General features: G+C 36.8%; 1 protein-coding gene across 5 annotated transcripts in view; it reads left to right on the top strand.

The window, feature by feature from the left end:
• Positions 1–22,579, top strand: part of NR2C2 (nuclear receptor subfamily 2 group C member 2) — a 56,799-nt gene that overhangs the window by 14,627 nt on the left and 19,593 nt on the right. For all 5 annotated transcript variants that reach the window (XM_077823064.1, XM_077823066.1, XM_077823062.1 and 2 more), the window contains 5 exons: positions 9,658–9,768; positions 13,729–13,929; positions 16,684–16,786; positions 18,268–18,447; positions 21,142–21,289. In XM_077823064.1, coding sequence (XP_077679190.1) covers positions 9,697–9,768; positions 13,729–13,929; positions 16,684–16,786; positions 18,268–18,447; positions 21,142–21,289 — 704 coding nt within the window. In that variant the 5' untranslated portion in view covers positions 9,658–9,696. The remainder of the gene's footprint in view (positions 1–9,657; positions 9,769–13,728; positions 13,930–16,683; positions 16,787–18,267; positions 18,448–21,141; positions 21,290–22,579) is intronic.

The raw sequence follows: 22,579 nt of genomic DNA, 5'->3' as shown, positions 1-22,579 counted from the left end.
TGTCCCTAGACTCTGTTTGCCAGAAGCTGGGAGTGGAGGACAGGAGGATAGGTCATTCGATGATTGCCAGTTCTATTCATTTCCTCTGAAGCACCTGGCATCGGCCACTGTCGGAAGACAATATACTGGGCTAGATGGACCATTAGTCTGACCCAGAATGGCCATTCTTATGTACCCAATGAATTCAGTTGATGGACTCACACGTTGAAATGGGGGACTAGGGGTTTACATAATTTAGTCCATCATCATACCAGTGTAGGATTATTCCTTATTTGTAGGTTTTAATAGTGCATTGTGCAGTCTAGATTTAAATGACAAAGGTGACTTGGTAAATTTAAATAATACTGAATGTGAAACAGTAATCTTGGGTATTATGTATGAAAAATTAAGGTAAATGTTTGAGGTATTCGAAACATTATTTATGTTTTGAATACATTTACTGCTTGTCTGTATTCAAATAAGTCCTGTATAATATATATACGTTTGTTGTGGACAATAGATTGTAGAAGTATTTCTCATATTCCCAAACCATGACACTTTAAATCTCATCCTCCTTTCATTGGTCAGGAAAGGAAGAATAATTGCCATATCCAGGCATGTTTGTTAGTTTGAGGCTGAGTCTGCTGTTTATCTAAGTTCTCTCTACAGAGGCTAGAGCTGACATATTATCATGTCTTATAAAAATCACACATGGCTTGCTATTGTAGCTGTATATCAAAAAGAAAACCAATATACTGATTAATTCTGCTTAGAAAAATATTTCTAAGTTGTGCTCAATAAGCCTTCAATGTAGTAAATGACGAACTTTTGTTACTATAACCTTTCTATTGTATTTTTTAGGCACCTGTCAGCTAGGAATGCAAAAGACAAACATAGTTATGTAAAGAATTCACAGTTTCCAAGAAGTTTCAAGTTTTTTCTGTGTTAAGTTTATGAAGGAAGTTGTTGAGAGGGGAAGGCAGGTTTATCATAAAGATGGGACTACAGTTGTGATCTGAACACAGTTAGACTTGGTTGCGCAGCTGGCATCCTGCTATGAGGGCACTTTGTCCCTGGTGCTGAAGAGTGGTACCCATGCATTTGACATTTCTGACTTTTTTTACAAAGATCCAGAATGGTATTTTAAAGACTGTAATCTAAAGCTATTCCTCAGTGAGATAAGTATTTTTTATCCCTGTGGAGCTGGGTTGGATTCCAACTGGTGACCTACAGTTGAAAGGCATCTGCCAGTCAGACATCACAAACCTATCTAAACAACACTTTCCTTAGCAAGGTAGACACGTTAAGGCCCAGTTCAACATGGTATTTAAGTATGCATCAAACTTTAAGCACATGAGTAGTACAATTGACTTCAATAGGACTACTTGCATGCATAAATTTAGGCATGTATTTAAATACCTTTCTGAATCTGGACATAGGTTTGTTGACTAAATATTGCTGTTGGGTCTGTGCTACAAATATGCACCTATAATGAGTGAGGAGAAATTATTCTATAGATGTTGCCTATAATTTTTAACCTTTCCAAATTAGTAATGTTACACAGTACATAAATTGTATCTTCAGTATTTCCTCACTGTTGTGAAAAGGGCCTAATTTTAACAGTGAGCTCATTTCAATACTCAGGTTAGGAGTCCTTGAAGTTGAAATAAAATATTTGTGTTACTTAAAATCAGCTAAGTCATGTAGTTGTTACATAAGCTTGTGTAATGGAAATTCACTGTAATGAAATTCATTATCATAAAACTTTTCAAAGAGTTCAGTACCCCCTTTCCCCCTCAAAGTGTAGTCGATATTATGAGGGCAAAAAAAATTCCTCCTTGCTGATATTTCAAAATGTTCTATTATTAATAGTGTGTTGTTGCCTTAATTTGCCAGATTTCACTGTAGTCTGATCCAAATGTTTTGTCAGGGAATTAAAATAATGAATCATAACTTTCTCACATGCATCATGTATTTAATATATTAAGTCTTATATGTAATAAGACTGATTACATTACTACATGTGTGAGGGGCACATAGGAATTTAGAGAGGCCCATGTTCCTTTAAATACATTAGCTTAATGAACTATAAAGATAAAGATGCTCCACAGGGAACATGGTGGTTTTCCTTTTCCACTTACTGATTTGCAAATAATTCAAGAGCTGGGCAAACTCTTTTCTCATAGAATTCTCTTTTTCTGCCTTATGGAGAGGTAGCAGGTTTGGGGACTGAGGAAGAGAAACAGGGGAGAAAGCTTTGTAACCTGGCTACATCTTCTCCAGATGAAATTAATCGTATTATTAGACAAACTGCTTCAGCAGCTGGCAAAACAGCAGGAACACGTCGATTCTGCTTCCTTGGTTACAGGGAGTGATAGTACACTTGACCTTCAGAGGAGCAGGGTCACAGAGAGGGCATTTTTAAACAATTCTGTCTGGTTTCAGTGATTGGAATCTTCACTAATGGAACCTGGATGCAAATGTCTGTGAATAGATTGTAATTGACCTCTGTATTCTTGTTGGATTGTTTTGGCCTGAGAGGTTTGCTGAGAAAAAATGTAAATAAAGCTGCAGGAAGGATTTGACACTGTAAGTACTAGAGTCTGTACAAAATATAGGTAGGCAGCACCAGGAAGCAAACAGTACAAAGGTTATTGAAGCAGTTTTTCTATCTTCTTTTAAACTATGTATATTCAATAATTTTGCTTAAAGAAATCTATTTTTAAAGGCCTTTTATGTAGCAAATGGATTAATTTCAGAGCAAATGTTCATTAAAATATTTAGTGATTATTTTTAAATACTTATTGATTAAACATGTTTAAAATTTAGTATGTTGAAGTTTCTTACAACTTAAGGCCTGTTTTATTTATTTTATCATCTACTGATAGACTTCTAATTAGTTGATAATTTTTCTTTAAAAATGACAAAAAATAGACGTCATTGATTTTTTTAACTCATTTTCATTCTTTGCATAATAGATTATACCTACCTTACTTAAAATTGGTGGAGTAGATATTTGCTTACAGTTTATACAGCTTCCATTGTGGCTGCTTTAAACATGTGGTACAAGTTCCATAGTGTGTGATATCTTTTGTACTATAAATTTGAATAGTGAATGCTAGTTATGATCTCAAATCTTAAAAATAAACTTAATATGAAGCAAAACTGTTATTTGTCTCAAATAAATATTCACAGACCCTTTTTGTTGAGAATATTTTTCTCATATAAGCTGAATTCTACTTACAGCCAAATATGGTAGAAAAAACATTCTTGTATAATAGCCACATGAAGAGAAGCTGGACAGTTTCTGATAGTAACATTACTTAAATCCATTCAAAAAAGTTATATATTTTTAGAGTTGTATTATTTTTCTATTAAATATTTAAAACTTGTATAGGTGTAGCTAATTGGTTAGGGTGGTAATATAGCATTTTAGTGTTATACATTGTAATCCTTTGTATGTGTGTGGCAAAGGTTAGGGGAGAAACTAAGCTTTAATATAGGAAGCTGCTTGATCTTTTCTCAATCCTATAATTTGATTATTTCAGAAAAACTAACCTTTTGTGCTTCTGATTCTCTAATACACATGCTGTTCTGCTGTCAACAATTAACATTTCATTGAAATCAGTGGAATAGTAAGAGGTATCTGGTATATTCCGTAGCACAGCAAGTGTGTTCTGTAGATGCACCTGAAATGTTCAGCAGTTGTGAGGCATATAAAATGATTGTTATTTCATATGGCATCATGTAGATGAGTCTAAAGAAGCTGTACATTAATAAGGACATAAAGAGAATCCTAAAATATAAGATATGCATTCAGACAGCAATTAAATAAACAAAATATGCAATATATCCTTTATTGATACAGCATATGTTTTTTCGACATAAGTTTTTGGGAAAAAAGTGTTTTGTTTTTCAGGTTAATAAATTTAGGTGCATAAATATTTTTCGGTTTCTGAAGAAAAATGAAAACGACACATCAATACATCACTTACGCAGTGGTTCTCAAAATGTGGTCCACCAGTGGTCTACAAAGCCCTTATTGGTGGACACCTGGCTGATCATATTGTACTAGCTTTCTCCTTGTTGCCATCTGTTGAATTTTCTTTAAAATAGTTAAAAATAATTCCCATAAATACTTACTAATGTTGCTTTTTCATATAAACAATCCCACAGGGAAATTATGTGATGATGGTGAATAGGTGAGGTGATTTGTTAGGCACTATACAATACAGAACACAAAGGCTGCCCCTGCCCCAAAGAGTTTACAGAGGAGTTATATGCTAGTTTCTGTTTACATAGTGACATTATTTCATGCATGCCTGTGCAAATCCCCATACATTAGGGCAAGAGTAGACTCCAGGTGCTTTTGTAGTCTAAAAGGTAATTAAAATACTTCAAAAAGGATTAGCCTTCCACAGGTGAGGATGAAACATCTAAAAGATCCTAACAGCTAAAATGTACATCTTTTAAAACGTGTGGATCTCAGTTAATGACTTGGCACACAGGATAAGGAAATTACTGTTAAATTAGATCTTCCAGTAGCCTTCTGATACTATCAGTTAAATTTTTGTTGGTCAGACATCTTGTTTTCAGCTATAGGATATACTATATCTGCCAGTGATTTAGAGATCCTTCTAATTGTATTCCCCTCCCTACAATTTTGTGCCATTGTAATCTGTGTATGTATGAAAGATAATTATATGAGGTATTGTCTTGCTCTTTCATGATTTAGTTTATTGGATTTGACTTCCACACTACACGTATTACCTAGGACTTAAAAGCACAAAAGAGTGAAACTGCCTGATTCAATTAACGTAGTGTTTATTTTAACAGGTTTGTCTCTGAGATATTATACAGTAATGTCTGACTCGTGCCTTAAGTTCTTTTCTTTTGTTTAAATCGTAGAGTAACTAAGCTAATTCTTTATGTTAACCACAAAAGGTCACAGAAGATTAGGGCTTCCTATACAAACTCAGTTTATGACTAGGTGCAGAGTTAACTGTTCTCTAGCAATGCAAACACTGATCAACAGGTACTTCTGGGATTGTCGTCATCACTTAAATTGAATAGATTCATGTACTTCAGTTTGGAAACTCAATGGTTTTATCTCCAAGTAAGACCATTCAGGGAGATAGTGAATCCAAGAACAAGTCCCAAAACTACAAAAATAGTTTCAGAGTAACAGCCGTGTTAGTCTGTATTCGCAAAAAGAAAAGGAGTACTTGTGGCACCTTAGAGACTAACGAATTTATTTGAGCATGAGCTTTCGTGAGCTACAGCTCACTTCATCAGATGCATACCGTGGAAACATACGTTTCCACGGTATGCATCTGATGAAGTGAGCTGTAGCTCACGAAAGCTCATGCTCAAATAAATTCGTTAGTCTCTAAGGTGCCACAAGTACTCCTTTTCTTTTTACAAAAATAGTGTTTAATTATTCTCTTGAGAATTTCCAGAAAAGACATTTCCACTCAGCAATGCTAATATGAAGCTGTTAGGGTCAGTCATGCACTGTAAATACAGGATTACAGACTCTTACATCAGGACAATATAAATGTGTGTTTAAAGACTGTTTAAGAAACCCCATAATTTATATAATTTTATTAGAAGAGGGGACTGGCTTACATATGATTCTGAGTTAACCAACAATTCAAAATCTATGTGATAATGTTTGTGACAGGTGTCATTTAATATCGGGATAGACTTAACTAAGAATCCCAAGCTTTTAATTAATTAAAATGAAAGAACAGCTATCAGAAGGGCAGAATTGTGGACAATTTGTGCCTCATTGGTTTCAAATAAATAGATATGGCAGAAACTGGAATCTTCTGTAACCCTTATTATTTAAGTTAAGTATGAGGCACTATGGTTGTCTATCTTGTCTATTTCTATGGTCCATATCACCTTGCTATCTGAGTTCCCTGAGTTCCCTAACTGACTGTTTAATTTGTAGATTAAAAGGGATATTTTAAAATAAATTGTCATTTTGTATCACCTGTAATAATAATCTACAGTATTAGTTATTCAAATTATGCCATGTATATAAAATCTATTGTCAGTTTTTCTACAACAAGATAAAACAAAATGAATCAATAACAATATTAATTACTCTCAATAAAGCGTGTGACTGAAAAATGTAAACATGTTGCAGACTATTGATTTGACAGATTGTAATGACACCTCTGGAGCTTCTAAAGTCTGTTGTGTAAATATTTATTAACTAATTAAAATTATATTAACTTCTTCTGAGAAGCTGTTACAATCTTTCATGTGAAAGCAGTGGCCTCACATCTATATAAAATCTATATGTTAAAGATATTTTAAGATTTTTTTGTGGAAATATTGTTGCACATTCATGATATGTGATTTTCTAATCAAATTATCACCATTGTTTTAAATTTTCTGAGAATAGGCAAAGGCATTTGTCCACATCATGGATTATTGACCTGCAAAATTTAAAAGTAAAATAGAGCCATTTTTCGTGAATTCTGCACAAATAAGTATATGTAATGTTTGTACAAAAATTTTCTATAATTTGGAACTAGCTGAAGGGATTTTTGAAATTTTTTACTGAAAGTATTTTAACCTGAAATATTTTACACTAACTGTAAGCCAGGGGATTCAATCTTGCAAGCCATCCAAGTGTAGAATTCCCATTGATTTCAGATGGCATCTTTTGTGTGGAAGGTTTGTAGGGCCAGGTCCTGAATTATATATATAATATATACACAATGGCTGTGAATTTTATTTGGGCTTAAACACAAATAGGCTTGAAAATATTTCTACAGCATCTTCCAAATAGTGAGGAATTGTATACTAGGCCCAGTTCATATTTAGATATGAATGAGCCAAGTAAGATTAAGTAAGCTGGTTTTTAAAAGGCCATAGTGGGCCCTAGAACTGAAGGAAATCTTAACAAAAAGAGAGTGTTGGAGGGCTCTGGGGATTAGTAATGGCATATAGGCACCTTTTATCTGTAAGTTGATTGTGACTGAAAGTTATTACCATCAGATCGTCTCTTAACTGGCCTTTGTGAAATCCATTTGGAGGTCTTAGTCTGTTTCCTCGTGGGAAGGTGTCTACCTCAAATAACCAACAATCAAAATCAGTACTAATTGTTTCCTCTTGTTGCCACTTGCATCAACAAGGGTGAAGATTGAATAGGACATGGAGACTGAACTTTCCGGTTGTGATGGTTCCTCCGGGTTGGGGTATAATCACAATTGACCGAGTTGTACGTGTGCAAATTTGCATTGCTTGTGCTGTATCAGTTCTGCGGATTAATAGAAATCTTCAAGATTGTCAAGCCAACATCTTTCATTCACTCTTACTTCAGTTAAAGCCCTCACCCTCAAAAAATCTTCTATGGGGCATTCTGCCACCAACATCCAAATCGTACATATCCTTCTAGGGTCACAAAATTCCTAGAGTCTGATTCCAGTTTATCCAGGATCTTCCAGGGTTTGAGATAGCTGCATTTCCTAAACATCCATGGGGCATCCTTCAACCTCAAACAACTGTATTTAAAATCAATTTCTGCTCTGAAAATTAACTGTAAAAATAGCACTTGTTATGAAATTTATCTGCTTCCTGCATGTATCCAGAGTCAGATATGCTTACTAACATGACAAAAATAGATTTATGCTGCATTTTACACCTGTTAGTCCTGCAGCAGGGCCAATGCAGACAGGTGTTGTAGAGGGAGATGGTATCTGTTTGTTTTCGCACACCAACAGAATTGTTAACTGAATTCCAATTGGAGGGTCAATTTTTACCCTCAGTTACATCTGTGAAACCCTCACTAAGGATAATAGTAATTAAACGTGTAACTAAGGAGAGAAATTGGTTTCCTAATATTAATTTCTGGTGATGGTATGTGGGAAGGTAGATCCAAGTCTGCAGCACTGATAGCTAGTATAAAACCAACTTTTTTACATTTGCATACTGAGCAAACAATAAAATTCAAACTTTGCCAAGCCATTTTTATAGAGTTGCTTATCCAAACACTACTGTACTCTAAATAAATGTCTAAATAACACTCACTGCAGTTGAAAATTGCTCTCACAACAGCTTCGAAAACAAGGCTGCCACTTATTCCAGGCAGGCTACATAGTTTAACCAGATATTATGAGAGACTTTAGATTGACCACATAAAATCAGGGAAATAAAAGGGGTAAATGCCAATTTGGGCAGATTGGAGGCATGTGGACTGCCCAGAACATTCTCCTCCTCCTCTATCCCCAAATACCTTTTTATTTAGGTCCAGGCTAAGAGTCAAGACATCTCCTGACTCTCAAGGATATTTTGGAGCTATATAACAAAAGGTAGGATGGAGGAATGGAATCTGAGACAGAAAAGTCTTTCTCTTCCATCTCCAACATTGGAGAGGGTGGCTTTAAAAGCATGGTCTAGTGGATAGAGCTGTGGTCTCAAAACTCTGCACTCTGCAGGTCACTAACCTCTGTATGCCCAACTTTCACCCCCATCTGTAAAATAAAGGTAACATTACTTGTCTGTTTCCAAAGGATTGTTGTAGGATCATAGCCAATACTTTCCAACTTGGTTGCTTAAAATTAAGCATCTAAATCCATATTCAGGCACCTAACCAAAAGCCGTAAATTTATTAGATGCTGAGCACTCACCCATTCCCTTTGAAATTAATGGGAGAGTCAGGCACTCTGGTCTCTGGAAAGTAGGCCACTTTTAGTTAGGGTCCTGAGTATTGATTAAGGTGTCTAATTTTTGGCAAACAGGTCTGAAAATTTTGGACTTCATTGTTCATAAAACATTTTAAGATCCTCAGATGAAAGGTGATACATTAGTACAAAATATTATTACTAATATGTCGAACAGCTTTATTTTAAAAAGAAGCAAAAAAAGATTTATCAAGTAAATAACTGGAAGTTGAAAAAAGGTATGTTTTTTCATTTCAGTAATAGTGACCACACTGTTTAGATTATATGCCTCTTCTGAGAAGCTTGATCAAGTAATATTATACCTAGACTTGGAAAGATTAGATTTTTACTGGTAACTGTCGGTAAACATCGATTTCACACCATACACATACAAACCTATGAAAAAATATTTCAATTGATATTAGTAGAAACTTACTGATAGACAAAGTAAGAAAAATGCTGCTTGACAACTTAATAGTTTGATTTAAGTGTATTTTACATTGTATATGTTGACATATGAAGTTGACAATTTGTGTTTTAGTGGTTATGCAGCTTTAACTTTTTGACTCTCAACATCTATTATCATTTAAATAATTGTCTGACCTGCCCATAATTTCCTGCAATTGTGAAAATTTTAACAGATAAAAGTTGAAAAAATGCTTAATATCCATAATTTTGCACAACTGTGAAAATTAAAGTAGATAAAAATAGAAAAATACTTAAAAATAAACATTGATATTATCCATCAAAATAAAAAATAAAAATTGAATTCTGCCAAGTCTAATTATGTAGTGATTATTCTGGAGCATAATAGATTCATTCTTGCCAACAAAAACGTACTCTGACAATTCAGTGAAAGCAGATACTAGTGTGTTTTAGCTACTGAAACTTTTTATTATAAGTCTAGAATCCACGATGGAGTTGTATAATGTTTAAGATAAAAAATATCCACTATGTTATAATAGTACATGAAGTGAAATTTCTATCTTGTTATTTACAGGTACAGACTGTTCAGACTTCATTATCTGAATCTCCAGTGATGACCAGCCCCTCTCAACGCATCCAAATTATTTCTACAGACTCTTCTGTAGCTTCACCACAGCGCATTCAGGTAAATTCTTTAATTTAAATAACTCAATCAATGGGCCCTTATTATGAAAGCAAATATCATCCAGTTATTGTCCAATTTTATTTCTTTGTTTGAAAAATATAGTTAGCTCTTGTTTTTAATGTACCAGATATCACAGAGGTCCTTTCAGTGACTAGAATTCAAAATGACCTGTACAAATTGGAGAATTGGTATGCATTCAACAAGATGAAATTCAATAAAGATCAAGTGCAGATTACTTCACTTAGGAAGGAAAAGTCAAATGCACAAATACAAAATGGGGAACAACTAGGTATGTGGTAATACTGATGAAAAGGATCTGGAGGTTATAGTGGATCACAAATTGAATATAAGTAAACAATGTGATGCACTTGAGAAAAGGGCTAATGTTCTGGGAAGTATTAACAGGAATGTTGTGTGTAAGACATGGGAGGTAATTGTCCTGTTCTACTCAGCACTGGTGAGGCCTTAGCTGGAGTAACATCTCCAATTCTAGGTACCACATTTTAGGAAAGAAGTGGAGAAACTGGGGACAGTCTAGGTAGAGCGACAAAACTGATAAAAAGTTTACAAAACCTGACCGGTTCGGAAACATTAAAAAAACTGGCAATTATTTAGTCTTGAGAAAAGAAGACTAAGGGGGCACCTGATAAAAGACTTCAAATATGTTAAAGGCTGTTATAAAGAGCACTGGGCTCAATTGCTCTCCATGTCCACTGATGGAAGACAAGAAATAATGGGTTTTATCAGCAGCAAAGGATATGTAGGTTAGATATTAAGAAAAACTTTCCAAATATAAGGGTAGTTAAGGTTTGAAATAGGCTTCCAAGAGACGTTGTGGAATCCCCATCTTTGGGAGTTTTTCAGAACAGGTTGAACAAACACCTAGTCTAGGTCAGAGATGGTCTAGGTTTACTTGATCCTGCCCCAGTGCAGAGGGTAGTACTTGATGGCTTCTTAAAGTCCCTTCCAGCCTACATTTCTATGAATCTGTGATTCTATGATTGTCAGTTGTAGATAGGCACTGAGAGTTGTCCTCTAGTGTATATATATATTACCTGCAGTTTTTGCCTATATATTCCCTCTAAATCTAGGAAAAGAAAAATCAGGCAATTTATGCCTCTTCACTGTTTTACTTTCTAGAGTCTATCACTATGGGAGGATTCTCCTTTGCAGACATATTTCTGGTTAAGTAACAATAGCAAAAAAACTTTTTTATCTACTGGATCTACAATATCAGCATATATCTCACCACCCCATCAAAGGATTTATATTTCCTCAACATGTATGACTGAAGAATACTAGGACATTCTGAAGTTCATAGAGCAGATCCTCCCAGCATAACTTTAGTTTTGGCCCACTTGGGCAGAACAATTAATCTTGTTCCTCATATCTCTACTGATTGTAAAGGAACTAACAGTCCGTGCTGAGGGAGAATACTGGAAAGGGAAAAGACAATTCCCATCTCTGTAAAAAATTTACAGGCAGCATCATAGAGGTATCAGTCTTGATCCCACAGACAAGATTTCACTGTGACTTCATGCTACCAGCTAAGATTTTCAATATAGAACACTGTGATGGCAGGTAAGAGCTCTGTGGAGCAGCAAGATAGCCCAGAGATCTTTTGCCTAGTGAGCTCCTTAATTATCATAATTGGCTGTTCCATATGCTTAGATTTTTTTTAAATGGTGATGATAATATGTTTATTTGTTAAGGATTATGTGTTCTATGCTACGAAACTTTATTCACACAAGTGATCAGATTAGCATATAAACCTTAACTGTAAATTAACTACACACACAAAAAATGTTTTGAAATTGTGTATTTATTTTTAACCAAAACAGAAGAAATCTCAACTATAGTCATGAGGTGGAATGCTTTTAATTTTCTGTCTCTAGTATTGTGTGCACAACACCAAAAGACAAGCCTGGGAGCTTAAATTCATAATTCTGCTAGACACTAAAAATGATGGACTGAACAGAGACACTGGATTTATGGCTTATTACAACAATCTGTAGCTCACTAACCTCCTCTTTTTGTCCTATGACTCAGAGGCGTTAATGGGCCACTCAACCTCTAATGGTCCCTTAGAAAATGTGCTAACTACTTGTGCTAAACAATCTGTTCCACCTTGCATTTAGCTGTGACACTCAAGAGTACTTTCCGAGACCCAAAGAAGAGTTGTTTCAGAGTAACAGCCGTGTTAGTCTGTATTCGCAAAAAGAAAAGGAAGAGTTGTGTTTGCTCAGAAACTTTTTCACCAGCAAAAGTTGGTTCAATAAAAAGATATTATCTGACCCACCTTGCATCTCTGCCTGTAGTATTGACCAGAAGAGGCTAGCTTCACAGTTTACTAATATGTTTCCCTTTTTCAGAATGAATGAGTTTGACCTCATAGAGTTTTCCAAAGTATTTTTACTTTCACTTTTAATTCTTTAAGTGAGGAAACTTTGTGATTATATCAGATTAGATTTTCTGTGTATGTGTACTGGATATGTGCTTGGTCATACATAGCCATGTACAATATGTTACATATTTTTCACTTAGGTGAACATAAGAACCTTGGTCATTATACTTCATTGGTATTCATTTTATACTATTTGGATCACATAAGAACATAAGAATGGCCCTACTGGGTCAGAAGGTCCATCTAGCCCAGTATCCTGTCTCCCAACAGTGGCCACTGCCAGGTGCCCCAGAGAGAATGAACAGAACAGGTAATCATCAAGTGATCCATTCCCTGTTGCTCATTCCCAGTTTCTGGCAAACAGAGGCTAGGGACACCATTCCTGCCCATCCTGGCTAAAAGCCATTGATGGACCTATCCTCCATGAATTTATCTAGTTCTTTTTTGAACCCTGTTATGGTCTTGGCCTGAACAACATCCTCTGGCAAGAAGTTCCACAGGCTGACTGTGTGTTGTGTGAAGAAATACTTCCTTTTATTTGTTTTAAACCTGCTGCCTATTAATTTCATTTGGTGACCCCTAGTTCTTGTATTATGAGAAGGAATAAACAACACTTCCTTATCTACTTTCTCTACAACAGTTATGATTTTATAGACCTCACTCGTATATCCCCTTAGCCATCTCTTTTCCAAGCTGAAAAGTCCCAGTCTTATTAATCTCTCCTCAGACGGAAGCCGTTCCATACCCCTAATCGTTTTTGTTGCCCTTTTCTGAAACTTTTCCAGTTCCAATATATCTTTTTTGAAATGGGGCGACCACATCTGCACACAGTATTCAAGATGTGGCATACCATGGATTTATATAGAGACAACGTGATATTTTCTGTCCTATTATCTATCCCTTTCTTAATTATTCCCAGCATTCTGTTTCCTTTTTTGACTGCTGCTGCACATTGAGTGGATGTTTTCAGAGAACTATCCACAATGACTCCAAGATCTCTTTCTTAAGTGGTAACAGCTCATTTAGACCCCATCATTTTATATGTATAGTTGGGATTATGTTTTCCAATGTGCATTACTTTGCATTTATCAACATTAAATTTCATCTGCCATTTTGTTGCCCAGTCACCCACTTTTGAGAAATCCTTTTGTAGCTCTTCGCAGTCTGCCTGGGTCTTAACTATCTTTAGTAATTTTGTATCATGTGCAAATTTTGCCACCTCACTGTTTTCACATTAGAGAGATTCCTTCTTGACCTGTTTAGTGTGATTTACTATAGTTCAGCTACTTCCTCACCTTTCACATCACCAATGCTTCCCATTCCACAAGCACCCTTCTCTGCAGAAGCACTATATATACATAAAGGCCTGATTCCACTGCCTTGCACTTTGTGTCATCATTTACACCTATTTTGCACAAGTATAAATGACTATGTAAGTTGCAAGGCAGTGAAGAGCCATTATCAGGTAATAAGATATAATTCTGAGATAGAACCAAAGATTTTAGAATGTTAAATCTTATATTATGCCTTATAAAATCCTTCAACATTTCTTGCAGATTGTGACAGATCAGCAAACAGGACAGAAAATCCAGATAGTGACAGCAGTGGACTCATCAGTGTCTCCGAAGCAACAGTTTATCTTGGCTAGTCCAGATGGAACTGGAACAGGAAAGGTGATATTGGCAGCACCTGAAACCTCTAATGCCAAGCAACTTATCTTTACCACCACTGACAACATTGTACCAGGCAGAATTCAGGTAAATACAATAATTAAAACAGGCTATACTGCTTCAATTATTGATTTAAATAGATTTAATTGTATAATAGCCCTAAACCCCTAGAAGTTTTGATAGTTTTCTAAAAGCTAAACTTCCTGTGTACAGGTTTTTGAAAATGTTATATAATCATTTTGTTCATTTCCATTGCTAACTTTCCAATTTACTTCCTAAAATGCCACAGTAAACTGCAAGAGAGGGCTGTTATAGGTTCATAAAACAGCAAATTATAACACTTCATCTATGCAACCTTGTGTCCTTTTACTATTATTTGTCTCCCTCTTCTCCCCTCACTCTTTCTACCGTGTTCCAACACCCATTGTTGCATGTTCTCCTTATTAAGGTCCTAATTCAGCAAAGATTTAAGCAGATGCATAATTTGATGCCTGTGAGTAGTTCCGCTGAAGGCAATGGGCAAAGTTATTTTAATCTTTGCAGGGCTCAAGGCCTTGGAATGTAAGCTCTTTGGGGCAGGGGCTGTCTTTACAATATGTTTGAATGGGGTCCTGGTCATGATTCAGATGTCTGGGATCTATCATAATACAAATAATACACATTAATAAACATAGATCAAACTTTTTCTACTAAAGTAGGAGCTTTTTTCCCCACATCTACATCCACCTCTTTAAAATCGATATCTACTCCCTGTTGCTGTCAATATGATAGAACTATCATTTTATTTGACAGTAAAATTAAAAGAGTGATTTACAGGAGAGAAAATTTCCATCTGTGCATAAACATCTAAATAACAACAATTGTTTTTAAGAGATTTTTAAAATAACAGTTTATTGTAAATTACATTTCTTATTTAAATGCCTCAAAGCAGAAAACCTTCTGTTTTGAATCATATTTTTATTTAATGTCTGTGTTTAATGGGATGATTTGGGCATTAAAATACAGACAGACCCATAAAAGAAGGAAAAATAATCATGTTATATTCACCACAAAGACAGTGGAAATGTACCAAAATAAACAACAACTCCTAGGAGTTAACATGAACTGTAAGTGAATATTTAAAGATGAGACCTTGTTTCTTTCCAGTACTACAATGGTCTGTAATATATTATAATACACTGATTCTATGCCCCAGTTAATAAAAGCCAATAAAACCAAGCACAGTGCTAGTATAAGCTGAATACTGTATATGGTTGGAAGTTTAATTTTTTAAATTAATAAACATAATTAATTTAAAGCTGTTTTTTAAAAGTTTTTTAAAAACTTTGTCAGTGAGATTAATTTTGTCAGGATTAACTTCCTTGCTGATACCATGAAAAAAGTATGAGTTTATTGGATTATACTCCCCCACTTCCCTCCATCCACTCTCTCTTCCTTTCCCCTCTCTTCCCTTTTCTTCTCTTTTAGGATTTAATCCTGCCTCTGATTTATTGGTTTGCAAAGGGTTAAGGACGGACTATTTTCATCCTGTATTTTGAACTGAACAGAATTTTATATTATTGCATTATTTAACTTCCTTTAATATAGCACTTTGTCTTGCCAAGCATTCTTGTTTGTATGTTCGCATCATTGAATGATATCCCCAAAGTTCTAAAACAGTGGTGGGCTTGCACCTGCCCACCTCCCAGGTTTTCCAATAGGTGCAGACAGTCAATGTAAACAAACTGTCTTACCTCCTGCCAGCGGATTACCCTGACAGGCTGCGTGCAGGCCGCAGGTTGCCCACCACTGCTGTAAAAGGAGTGGGAATGAAATAGAGCTAATGTGAGGTGCACAAAACGTTGTGGGCCAAGTCTTCAGCTGCTGTAAACCAGCATAGCTCCGTTGAAGTCAATAAAGCAATGCTAATTTATGCCAACTGAGGATCTGGCCCTCTATTTTCATAGGAACTACAAAAGGTAGTGGATATACTTTGTTTATGGTGTCTAAAAAGAGGAGTAATAACTTTAAAACAAAACTGGACAGGCCTATATTTTCAGAAGGCCGTGTTCCCATTTGTGAGCAAAATTTGTGTCCACAACATTTGTACCTTCTTTTTTTTGTACTTACACTTTATTGCAGGTATGAGTATTAGCAGTTAGATGTTTAGCTATCTGATTTACAACTCCAAGTGACCAGTTAGCTATCCAAATGATAATATTTGCTCCTGTGGTGAAGTGCACTGTCACACAGTGATCTACCTATGTGAATGGTGTCAGAGGCTCAAATGCAGTGAAAGGGGAGGAGCAGAAAAAAACTCAGATATTATTTTATAATATTAATCCACTTTGGAAGTTGATTAAGCTAAACTGGAAAAAGGCACTCTTATTCCAAAATAAAATTACCTATATGGTGAAGTTATTCCAGTATAGCTATTACACTTAAATTTCTTTATTCTGCAATAACTTCTCTATGTAGACAAGCCCCGAATCTTTGAAGGCTAATGCAAGTCTCTGCTTAAGATGAGCCCCAATCAGGAATAAATCTTTCAGTTCTGGATCAGGCCTCTGCCTAAGCTAAACTCCCAGACTGGACTCTGTCTTTCCAAAACTGCAACAGGCCTCTGCCTAAACCAGGCTTCCAGACTAAATTTAGGGGCAGATTTATAAAGGTATTTAGGTGCCTAATGGGATTTACAAAAGTGCCTAAGCAGGTTAGGTGCCAACTTCTATTGCAAGTACTAACCTGCAAGAGTTAGCAACGCTAAGCCAATCAGTTGATCTGAATATGAAATCTCTTTAGAGCTTGATTTGATGTGATATATCAAAGCAACACCTTAACTGTTCTGGCATTTTATTTTAGATTGTGACAGACTCTGCTTCAGTGGAACGTTTGTTGGGTAAAGCTGATGTCCAGCGGCCACAAGTAGTAGAATATTGTGTTGTTTGTGGAGATAAAGCATCAGGTAAGCAAATATACTCTTGTAACAAACGTGTTACTAGTAAAGATGGAGTGATGATGTGTTTATGTATAATGAGAATAGCAATTGAGACTTGGTCAAAAGAGGATGAATTTACAGTACAGAAATGTGTTAGCTATCACCACCTATGGCTGATATACTTGTGGTTTGAACATAATTGTGAACAAATAAGTTAAAGGACATGATACTTGATCATAATTATGGCAAGCTGTGCTTGGTATCACACTAGTTAAACCCTCCTTGAACCAGTACTAGTCTGAACTCCAATATTGGCAAGAAAACTTTCACTTTTGACCAGCTAGCAACAACACAGTGTGAGGGGTGTAAGTGCCAGGGAGCCAGCTGCAGCATGGTCAGTATCCTAGCAACATACTGGACACAGCTGATCCTAGTGGGGCCGGGGATGGGGGGGAAGCTACATGATTGATTGCACTTCTTGATTGGTGGAGGGGAGGACCCACCTATTATTTAGCACAGCAACAGAGCTCACTGGGTCCTCAACGTGTTCCATGTACACAGCTGCGCATGTTCCTGCTTCCTACCCAGCCTGCTCTTGTGACTGCTTCAGCCCCTGCCCTTCTCCATCGTTGGCATCCCTGGCTTCCTGACCACATCTCTAGTTCACACATTGGCTCTAGCATTCGGCTTTTGATCCCTGTCACTAAACATCAGCTCTGCTCTTAACTGTGCTCCCAGTGTATCCTGTAGTCCTGATCCTTAACTCCAGGCCTGACTACCTCCATGGCTCCAACCATTAGGCCTGACCACACACATCCCACTCCTGTCCCTGAGAGTAAGTTTGGGGTCCAATGCTCTTTCATTTCCTGGGCTAGCTTGGGCTGAGAGTATAGTGCAGGGAGTTTGCAACTCAACTGGTCAGTGAACACTTTCCATCCATTTAACGCACTAAATGAGGCGGAGTCCTGTGAAAAAAGTAGTATGTGATCATGTAATTAAAGGCAGTATCACAATGCATACACAAAGGAATCTGAATTAATGTCCCCTGGATAACCTTTATTCTGGAATTTCCTATACTTTGAGTGATTGACTTGCAACTTTAATGTTCTTTTAATGTCGTTTTTGCATGTAATATCCTTTGTATATTTTGTATCCATGCATGTGACTTCATTAGCAGTTATGTAGCTACACTGATGGACTCCAAGAGGAACCATTAGTCCTGGGCAGAAGTGGGTGTTGCCATTATGCATACTCTTCGAGGATGGTGGGAAATGGGATGATCCTGGAGGATCTCCTGAAAGAAATGCAAAACAAAACTGTGACATCAGACTAGAATAGTGCTTTCACCATCAGTGCCTGCAGATATGAGGAATAACCAAGAATATAAAACAAATCTAAGGTGTGATTTGTCAATAGGCTCTGCCTGCTATAAATAAAATGTTGGTATTAAAAATATAAATAATTTCCTTGTGGTAACCGAGCTGCACATGCATTTCCTTTTCCTTTAGGTCGTCACTATGGTGCTGTCAGTTGCGAGGGATGCAAAGGTTTTTTTAAGAGGAGTGTAAGGAAGAATTTGACCTACAGTTGTCGTAGCAACCAGGACTGTATCATCAATAAACACCATCGGAATCGTTGCCAGTTCTGTAGGCTTAAGAAATGCTTAGAGATGGGCATGAAAATGGAATGTGAGTGTTCATTACCCAAACCGATACTCTGTCTACCAAGTAATAAATATGTAGATGACCGGTACTGTTAAATATATTTTCAATTTTCTATCTCTGTCCATGTGAAACACCAAGTTCTAAGACATCCACAATACTTTCCTGAATACAAATCAAGAAGTATCTTTGTTACAGAATTTTTGTCATCCCAAATATCTGCCTCACATTTTCTTCTCTAAACCTTTTATTTAGTTCACTTTTGTAGAGGAAGTTCAAGCTACGGTGATGAATAACTTTGAAATCAATCTCTTATGTGTGATATTATATCACATCCCCTAAGAAGGGGTAGATAGCGCCTCACTTTTAGTGCATTTTACAAGTACATTGTTTGTAATGGAGAATGACACTCCTATTTTCTGCCTGTGGCATGTGTTTGTGTGGTTTCCTGTGGGTTGTAATGCTTTGGTCTAGTTTTGGTTGTTGGGTTTAGTGTGTGGATGTTGGGTGGTGTTGGTGGCGTGTGATACACAGAAGGTCAGACTAGATGATCTAGTAGTCCCTTCTGAAACTCTGTGGCCTCATTTTGGAATAACTTCTTGTGTATGGATAGATTATTTTTTTTTGCTGTCAGATTTTGGATTTATTTCTCCTGTTATAGAATAATGTACCATAAATCCCACTTGGTGCAGATTTCCCATTAAATAAGGCATGTTATGTTCTGTGAGATGAGGTGCAATGTTCTCTACGTTTGTGGCATACTATTGCAAAACAATGTACTTACCCCAAATTTGTTTTATTAAAAGAAAAGACATAAAGCTAAGTTTTATATTCATTGCAAATATTATTCCAATACCTTCTTTACAAATCTGGGATTATTTTATTGTGACTATTATTTAACTCTAAAGTACCTGGAGTCAAAGGCTGTCACCAAAGAGTATACAATGCAGCTTAAGAGGGAAGTGCAAAGATATCTTTAAGACATCTTTGTGTTCTCTTGGTCCTGGGCTAGCTGTGTGCCAGTCCCCCCTTCATGTAAATTAGAACAGTCTGAAAACTGCTCTGAATTTCTCTGCCTGCCCATGATCCTAAGGGGCTGTTACACCTTCTGGGATCTATGGGGCACAGGGAAGCACCAGCCACTGCCTTATCACTGGCAATGGCCTCTGTGCCAGACACAGGTGGCAGAGAAGCTATTATGCTAGCTATACACCATAACAGGATCCTTCTACTTTGGGATGGGCCTCACATGGCCAGCTATGCCAGCTGTAGGGCTCTTTTGAGCTGGCAGTTTAAAATGTCCTAATGCCACTTTTAGTGGCAAACTGCAGATGCTGCTGCATTTCTAGAGGTTGATCCAGGGTCCACTGCAACCAGTGGAAAAGACGCCCAATGATTTCAGTGGACACTGGATCAGACTTCTGGTTAATAAGTGTAAATTATTTGCACTGACAATCATTTTACTTAATCCAATGTTAATAAACAATACAGCAAATCCTTTCTATCCAAGGTATTTATATCATGTTCATAACCTAGTGTCTGGGCCTTATGATTTCTAATAGACATTAGGATAATTTTCTCTCCATCCCCAGTCAGTGGGGAATTTTTTTTTATTTCTAAATTTTATTTTTGTTAAGGTGGGAAGGCTAGGTCAAAGCAATGGGTTTTATATTTTGATTGGAAGAAAGTTAGTTTCATGAGGCCATGAAGAAGAACTGCCTTATAGTTGATTGCTGTATGAATGGTACAATAATTGTAGAGTAATGCTCTGTACTTATATAGTGCTTTATATTCTATGTAGTGCACTATATGTATATATAGTGTTGTACAAACATTAACTAATTCTCACAACACCCTTGTGAAGAATATCAGTTTTAATATCCCAGTTTTTGAGAAAATTTTTCAAGGGAGCACTATGTAGTTAAATGACTTACCCAAAGCCATGCTGCAAATTAGTGGCAGGAGCTCCTGGCTGCCAGTCCCATGCTTAGTCCACTCAACTATGATGACCCAGTGTTACAGGGGATACATTTAATTTTCTTTAAAATCACAACATTAATGTTGTTTTCTGATTCTTTTGCTTGAGATTCATCCATATCCCTTTTAGAACCTTGAACAATAAGTGTTTTTTCCTACACTTTAAAACTAGAGGTATTTTTAACCCTGGAGAGATTTTTTTAGGAGCCCACTAGACCTTCTTAACTGGCCAGAATCTGTGCATTACCTTTAAATCATTTACAGATCCACTGTGCCTAGGCATTATATGCTCTTCTGCCATATAGCAGTGCAAACATTTCCTCTCAGCCTGCCTGTCCTGCTATGAATTTTAGCATTGATTTTTTAAATAAAATGTTCAAGAAATATCATTGGTCCTAACAGCTACATATTCCTTTCCCAAAATCATAGTGTGAAAATGTGTCGTCCCGAATGCTTAACTTGGTTAAATGCAATGCAGTAACAAGCTCTAACCCCAGTCCCGCAAAACACTCAAGAATATGATTAGTCCCATTGTTTTCTTATTTAATAAACATGTGATTAAGTGCATTGCAACACTGGGGCCTATGTCTCTTCAGTTATCATACTGAATTTCCAATATTGCATTGAACTGAAATGAGCCAACACATTTCATGCAAACTGAAATCCTGCTTTAAGATTTTCCTTTATTTTAGTTTTTGGATGAATTATTTCCTTTCAAATCTGTATTTTTCTATTCTGATGCAGCGGTTCAGAGTGAAAGAAAGCCTTTTGATGTGCAACGGGAGAAACCAACCAACTGTGCAGCTTCAACTGAAAAAATCTATATCAGGAAAGACCTACGAAGCCCTCTCATAGCAACTCCAACATTTGTAGCAGATAAAGATGGGGCCCGGTAAGTTTTTAGGTGTAAAATGGGTCTGTTTAAAATGCCTTCAGGCTAGAGCTCTTATGGAGTCAGTTTTATAAACAATGGACTCCAGGGGGATGTAGGATCAGGCCCCAAAAGTATGGCCTCTTTTTCAATTCTAGAATGAAAGTTTCCTTCTTACATGATGGTGGTTATTCTTTGAGGGTTCAGATATTTCCAAACAAATGGGCATGGAAATACATTTGGATACAACAGTAATGAATACTGTATAATATCCTAACATAGATAGAAAATAGCAGTCTAGCTTAAAGGCCACATTTTCAAAAGTAGACACAATTGTATGCACAATTTTTTCTGGTACAAGTTTTGTGTTCAAGAGCACAGTGAATATGAGCAGATAGTATTTGCAATAAAAATTTAGTCATTTAGGAATCTGACTATCTGATTCACATATGCAATGACTTCAAATAAAAATGCCTTAGCAGTTTGGAAGGCTGGACTGGAGGCTCCTTCGAAAATTTGCTGCTAAATATTTGCATTCGTGTTATGCGTGAAACTAAGCCCGGGTCTACACTATGAGTTTAGGTTGAATTTAGCAGAGTTAGATTGATTTAACCCTTCACCCGTCCACATAACAAAGCCATTTTTGTTGACTTAATGGGCTCTTAAAATCGATTTCTGTACTCCTCCCTGACGACGGGATTAGCGCTGAAATCGACATCGCCGGGTCAAATTTGGGTTATTGTGGACGCAATTCGACGGTATTGGCCTCCGGGAGCTATCCCAGAGTGCTCCATTGTGACCGCTCTGGACAGTACTCTCAACTCGGATGCACTGGCCAGGTAGACAGGAAAAGCCCCACGAACTTTTGAATTTCATTTCCTGTTTGGCCAGTGTGGCAAGCTGATCAGCACAGGTGACCGTGCAGATCTCATCAGCAGAGGTGACCATGGAGTCCCAGAATTGCAAAAGAGCTCCAGCATGGACCGAACGGGAGGTACTGGATCTGATCGCTGTATGAGGAGATGAATCCGTGCTAACAGAACTCCGTTCCAAAAGACGAAATGCCAAAATATTTGAAAAAATCTCCAATGGCATGAAGGACAGAGGCTATCACAGGGACCCACAGCAGTGCCATTTGAAACTTAAGGAACACAGGCAAGCCTACCAAAAAACCCAAGAGGCAAACGCCCACTCAGGGTCAGAGCCCCACACATGCCACTTCTATGATGAGCTGCATGCAATTCTAGGGGGTGCCCCTACAACTACCCCACATCTGTACGTGGACTCCTGCAAGGGAGTCTCACGCAACAG

The sequence above is a fragment of the Eretmochelys imbricata genome, chromosome 7 (genome assembly GCF_965152235.1).
Source record: "Eretmochelys imbricata isolate rEreImb1 chromosome 7, rEreImb1.hap1, whole genome shotgun sequence".
Taxonomy (NCBI): domain Eukaryota; kingdom Metazoa; phylum Chordata; order Testudines; family Cheloniidae; genus Eretmochelys; species Eretmochelys imbricata.
This window is presented reverse-complemented; position numbering and strand designations above follow the sequence as displayed.